The sequence below is a fragment of the Hyperolius riggenbachi genome, chromosome 11, assembly GCF_040937935.1.
Source record: "Hyperolius riggenbachi isolate aHypRig1 chromosome 11, aHypRig1.pri, whole genome shotgun sequence".
In the NCBI taxonomy this organism is placed as follows: Eukaryota; Metazoa; Chordata; class Amphibia; order Anura; family Hyperoliidae; genus Hyperolius; species Hyperolius riggenbachi.
This window is the reverse complement of record NC_090656.1, coordinates 75,571,194-75,576,723: the sequence shown is the minus strand read 5'-3', so window position 1 is coordinate 75,576,723 and position 5,530 is coordinate 75,571,194. Positions and strand designations below refer to the sequence as shown.

Genomic DNA, 5,530 nt, shown 5'->3' with positions numbered 1-5,530 from the left:
GTTTCTCATCTGTGAGTTTTAGGTGTCTCTGAAGGCCCTTTCTACCATGAAAAGTTTTCTCACATTCTGAACATGACGGAGGCCTCTTACCTGTGTGTCTTATGTGCTTTCCAAAAGTCTGAACATAAATACGGTCTGTCACCTGTGTGTGTTTTTTTGGTGTCTACGAAAGTTTCCTTTATCATTGAAATCTTTCCCGCACTCTTCAAACTTCAAAAAGGCCGCTCCCCAGTGTGTATTCTCAAATGTCCATGAAGCTTTCCTTTCTGAGTAAATCATTTCCCACACTCTGAACATGAATAAGGCTTCTCACCTGTGTGAGATTTATAGGCATCTCTGAAGGCTCTTTGTATCATGTAAAGTTTTCCAACATTCTGAACATGACAGAGCCCTCTTACCGGTGTGTCTTATGTGCTTTAAAAAAGTTTGAGCATAAATACGGTCTGTCACCTGTGTGAGTTTTTTCTCGTCTATGAAAGTTTCTTCTGTCATAGAAAACTTTCCCGCATTCTGAACATGAAAAAGGTATTTTTTCATGTGTCTATTAAGGTTTCCACTATGAGCAAACCATTTCCCACACTCTGAACATGAATACGGCTTCTCCCCTGTGCGAGTTTTTTGGTGTCTCTGAAGGCTCTTTCTATCATGAAAAGTTTTCCCACATTCTGAACATGACAGAGGCCTCTTACCTGTGTGTCTCATCATGTGCTTTACAAAAGTCTGAACATGAATACAGTCTGTCACCTGTGTGAGTTTCTTGAAGTCTATGAAAGTTTTATCTGTTGTAAAAATCTTTCCCACATTCTGAACTTAGAATACACACTGGGGAGCAGCCTTTTTTTAAGACACCTAGAAGACAACACCAATAGACACCAAAAAACTCACACAGGTGACAGACCATATTTATGTTCAGACTTTTGTAAAGCACATTATAAGACAAACAGGTAAGAGGCCTCTGTCATTTTCAGAATGTGGAAAACTTTACATGATACAAAGACCCTCCAGAGATACCTAAAATTGCACCCAGGTGAGAAGCCTTATTCATGTTCAGAGCATGAATAAGGCTTCTCACCTGGGTGCATTTTAGGTATCTTTGAAGGCTCTTTGTAGCATGTAAAGTTTTCCACATTCTGAAAATGACAGAGGCCTCTTACCTGTTTTTCTTATAATGTGCTTTACAAAAGTTTGATCATGAATACGGTCTGTCACTTGTGTGTGTTTTTCTTGTCTACGAAAGATTCCTCTTTCACAGAAAACTTTCCTGCATTCTGAACATGAAAAATGCCGCTCCCCAGTGTGCATTCTCATGTGTTTATTAAGGTTTCCATTCTGAGTAAAACATTTCCCACCCTCTGAACATGAATAAGGCATTTCACCTGTGTGAGGTTTTCTCATCTATGAAAGTCTCCTCTGTCATAGAAAACTTTCCCACATTCTGAACATGAAAAATGCCATGCCCCAATGTGTACTATCATGTGTCTATTAAGGTTTTCATTCTGAGTAAAACATTGATAAGACAAACAGGTAAGAGGCCTCAGTCATGTTCAGAATGTGGGAACACTTTACATGATAGAAAGAGCCTTCAGAGATACCTAAACACTCACATAGGTGAGAAACCGTATTCATGTTCAGAGTGTGGGAAATGTTTTACTCAGAATGAAAACCTTAATAGACACATGATAGTACACACTGGGGCATGGCATTTTTCATGTTCAGAATGTGGGAAAGTTTTCTATGACAGAGGAGTAGAAAAGGATAAAATATGCTAAAATGTGTAAAATATTCGGGTGGCGGCGGTGGACCGGCCACTCAGAAATAGACTCGATGCTGTCGCTTAAGATAAAGACAATTTATTCACATACTCCATGAACAGAACCGTAACGCGTTTCACGGGTATATGCCCGCTTCATCAGACAACAGATAGGAGTACACAGTACAGTCTCAAGGTCACGAATAGCGCCTAGAAACCAAAAGACTAACAGACAGATTGTCTTATGTGCTTTATAGAACTTTGATCATGAATACGATCTGTCACCTCTGTTGTCTTTTGGTGTCTGTTAGTCTTTTGGTTTCTATGAAAGTTTCCTCTGTCATAGAAAACTTTCCTGCACTCTGAACATGAACAATGCCATGCCCCAATGTGTACTATCATGTGTCTATTAAGGTTTTCATTCTGAGTAAAACATTTCCCACCCTCTGAACATGAATACGGCTTCTCACCTGTGTGAGTGTTTAGGTATCTCTGAAGGCTCTTTCTATGATGAAAAGTTTTCCCACATTCTGAACACCACAGAGCCCTCTTACCGGTGTGTCTTATGTGCTTTACAAAAGTCTGAACATGAATACGGTCTGTCACCTGTGTGAGTCTCTTGGTGTCTATGAAAGTTTCATCTGTCATAGAAATCTTTCCCACACTCTGAACATGACAAAGGCCGATCCCCAGTGTGTATTTACCTGTGTTTATGAAGGTTTCCATTCTGAGTAAAACATTTCCCACATTTTGAATATGCATACAGTCTGTCACCTGTGTAGAAATCTTTTTCACATTCTGAACATGAAAACGTTTCCTCCCCAGATTGTATTTTCATTTGTCTGATAAGGTTTCCATTCTGTATTAAACATTTCCCACACTCTGAACATGAATACGGCTTCTGCCCTGTGTGAGTTTTTGGTGTCTCTTAAAGCTCTTTCTATCATGAAAGGTTTTCCCACATCCTGAACATGACAGAGGCCTCTTACCCATGGGTCTTATGTGCTTTACAAAAGTCTGAACATGAATATGGTCTGTCACCTGTGTGAGTTTTTTAGTGTTTATGGACGTTTTCTCTGTCATAAAAATCTTTTCTGGTCTCTGAACATGAAAGAGTCTCATCCCCAGAGTGTATTTTCATGTGTCTGATAAGGTTTCCATTCTGAGGAAAACATTTCCCACACACAGAACATGAATACGGTTTCTCACCTGTGTGAGGTTTTTTTAGGTGTCTCTGAAGGCTCTTTCTCTCATGAAAAGTTTTCCCACATTCTGAACACGACAGAGGCCTCTTACCTGTATGTCTCATGTGCCTTACAAAAGTCTGAACATGAATATGGTCTTTCACCTGTGTGCGTTTTTTGGTGTCTATAATGTTTCCTCTGTCATAGAAAACTTATCCACACTCTGAACATGAAAAGGCCACTCCCCAGTGTATATGTGTGAGTTTTTTCTTGTCTATCAAAGTTTCTTCTGTCATAGAAAACTTTCCCGCATTCTGAACACGGAAAAGGCCACTCCCAGTGTATATTTTCATGTGTCTATTAAGGTTTCCATTCTGAGTAAAACATTTCCCACACTCTGAACATGAATACGGCTTTTCCCATGTGTGAGTTTTTGGGTGTCTCTGAAGGCTCTTTCTATCACGAGAAGTTTTCCCACATTCTGAACATGACAGAGGCCTCTTACCTGTGTGTCTATGTGCTTTACAAAAAAGTCTGAACATGAATATTATCTCTCACCTATGTGCGTTTCTTGATGTCTATAAAAGTTTTATCGGTTGTAAAAATCTTTCCCACATTCTGAACTTAAAAAAGGCCGCTCCCCAGTGTGTATTCTAAGTTCAGAATGTGGGAACGTTTTTTTACAACAGATAAAACTTTCATAGACACCAAGAAACTCACACAGGTGACAGACTGTATTCTTGTTCAGACTTTTGGAAAGCACATGATAAGACACACGGGTAAGAGGCCTCTGTCATTTTCAGAATGTGGAAAAATTTACATGATACAAAGAGCCTTTAGAGACACCTAAAATTGCACCCAGGTGAGAAGCCTTATTCATGTTCAGAGTGTGGGAAATGATTTACTCAGAATGGAAACCTTCAAGGACATGTGAAAAAAGGCCGCTACCCAGTGTGTATTCTCACATGTCCTTGAAGGTTTCCATTCTGAGTAAATAATTTCCCACCCTCTGAACATGAATAAGGCTTCTCACCTGGGTGCAGAGGGTGGGAAATTATTTACTCAGAATGGAAACCTTCAAGGACATGTGAGAATACACACTGGGTAGCGGCCTTTTTTCACATGTCCTTGAAGGTTTCCATTCTGAGTAAATCATTTCCCACACTCTGAACATGAATAAGGCTTCTCACCTGGGTGCATAGACAGCTTTTGTAATTCATACTGTGTGTGTGCCACTGCCCGGCCCAGCACATTCATTGACTACCTGTGTGTGTGTGATAGGTAGCTACACATTGTAATACCCATCACTGCATATACCTAGCTGTTGTGTCAAGTGAACCCACCTCATCACTGCATATACTTACCTACCTTTTGTGTTAAGTGAACCCACCTCATCACTGCATATACCTAGCTGTTTTGTTGAGTGAACCCACCTCATCACTGCATATACCTAGCTGTTTTGTTGAGTGAACCCACCTCATCACTGCATATACTTACCTACCTTTTGTGTTAAGTGAACTCACCTCATCACTGCATATACCTAGCTGTTTTGTTGAGTGAACCCACCTCATCACTGCATATACTTACCTACCTTTTGTGTTAAGTGAACTCACCTCATCACTGCATATACCTAGCTGTTTTGTTGAGTGAACCCACCTACCTACGTGAGTGTACGCAATGTGATATACCACTCCGTGCATACCTGTTAACTGCTGCACCTGTGTGACTGCACTTTGTATTAGTCAAATCAGTGCATACCTTTCACTTCATCCCCCCTGAGATGAACAAAATGGACAAAACAGGTAGCGGAAGAGGTAGAGGCAGACCCAGAGGAAGGACACCAGTCACCGGCAGGTCTGTGCGATGTCATGTTGATGTGATTTTGAGTGGCCCTGGCCCAAAGTACAGTGCTCAGAAGAAGGCACGTCCCATCACCTCCGAAGATAGTCAGGACGTGGTTGACTATTTAACACAGAACACCTCATCTTCCGCAGCCACCAGCGCTACTACAAGCACCACATCCGCTGCATTTGAAACTTTGCTGGAGTTATTTGGTGGTGAAATCACAGATTCACAGCCACTACTGCTACAACAAGATGAAGGCACTAAGCAAGTTACACCACCTTATATGTCTGAGTTAGGTGGCAACACTATGGACGTAACGTGTGAGGAGGAGGAGGATGATGAAGTACCTGCTGTTGGTGCAGTTTTGGAGTTGTCTGAGGCAAGCAAGCTAGGCAGGAGGATTATGATGATATGGATCCCACATGGCTTCCTAAGAGACAAGATGACCAAGGGGACAGTTCAGAGGGGGCATCAGAGAGGAGTAGGAGGAGACGAGTTCCTGAAAGAAGCAGGGGAGGCTCGTCCTCAGAAACCGCTGGTGGCAGTGTCCAGCGCCATGTATCGCCACCTATGGACAGCCAGCCAACATGCCCTTCAATGTCAGCTGCTGAGGCCACCATAGTGCCATCACCCCAGGGGGGCTCAGCGGTTTTGAAATTTTTTTAGTGTGTCTGCCTCAGATTGGAGCAATGTCATCTGTTCTCTCTGCCTCAAAAAATTGAGCCGTGGAAAGGCCAACACTCACATAGGG

The 5,530-nt window shown here is 41.8% G+C and overlaps 2 protein-coding genes across 2 annotated transcripts; both read right to left on the bottom strand.

Moving 5' to 3' along the window:
* Positions 1-275: 275 nt before the first annotated feature.
* On the bottom strand, positions 276-1,371 carry LOC137537823 (oocyte zinc finger protein XlCOF6-like). The gene is made up of 3 exons (XM_068259780.1): positions 1,155-1,371; positions 451-779; positions 276-374 (listed from the first exon to the last, which is right to left on the bottom strand). Exons 1-3 carry the CDS (start codon positions 1,369-1,371, stop codon positions 276-278), a joined length of 645 nt encoding a protein of 214 aa, XP_068115881.1.
* A 604-nt stretch (positions 1,372-1,975) lies between these two features.
* LOC137537822 (gastrula zinc finger protein XlCGF71.1-like) lies at positions 1,976-2,743 on the bottom strand. Its single transcript, XM_068259779.1, has 3 exons — positions 2,740-2,743; positions 2,455-2,656; positions 1,976-2,255 (listed from the first exon to the last, which is right to left on the bottom strand). Exons 1-3 carry the CDS (start codon positions 2,741-2,743, stop codon positions 1,976-1,978), a joined length of 486 nt encoding a protein of 161 aa, XP_068115880.1.
* Between the last annotated feature and the right edge of the window lie 2,787 nt (positions 2,744-5,530).

What these genes read in the sequence shown, in the direction of transcription:
- LOC137537822 (XM_068259779.1), bottom strand. An exon ending in GGAAACCTTCATAAACACAG is followed by an intron (nt 2,256 to 2,454) that starts GTAAATACACAC and finishes TTTTCATCATAG; the next exon opens with AAAGAGCCTTCAGAGATACC.
- LOC137537823 (XM_068259780.1), bottom strand. Translation starts at nt 1,371, where the DNA reads ATGCCTTATTCATGTTCAGAGGGTGGGAAATGTTTTACTCAGAATGGA. An exon ending in GCACATTATAAGAAAAACAG is followed by an intron (nt 780 to 1,154) that starts GTAAGAGGCCTC and finishes TTTTTACAACAG; the next exon opens with ATAAAACTTTCATAGACTTC. An exon ending in ACGAGAAAAAACTCACACAG is followed by an intron (nt 375 to 450) that starts GTGACAGACCGT and finishes TGTCATGTTCAG; the next exon opens with AATGTTGGAAAACTTTACAT.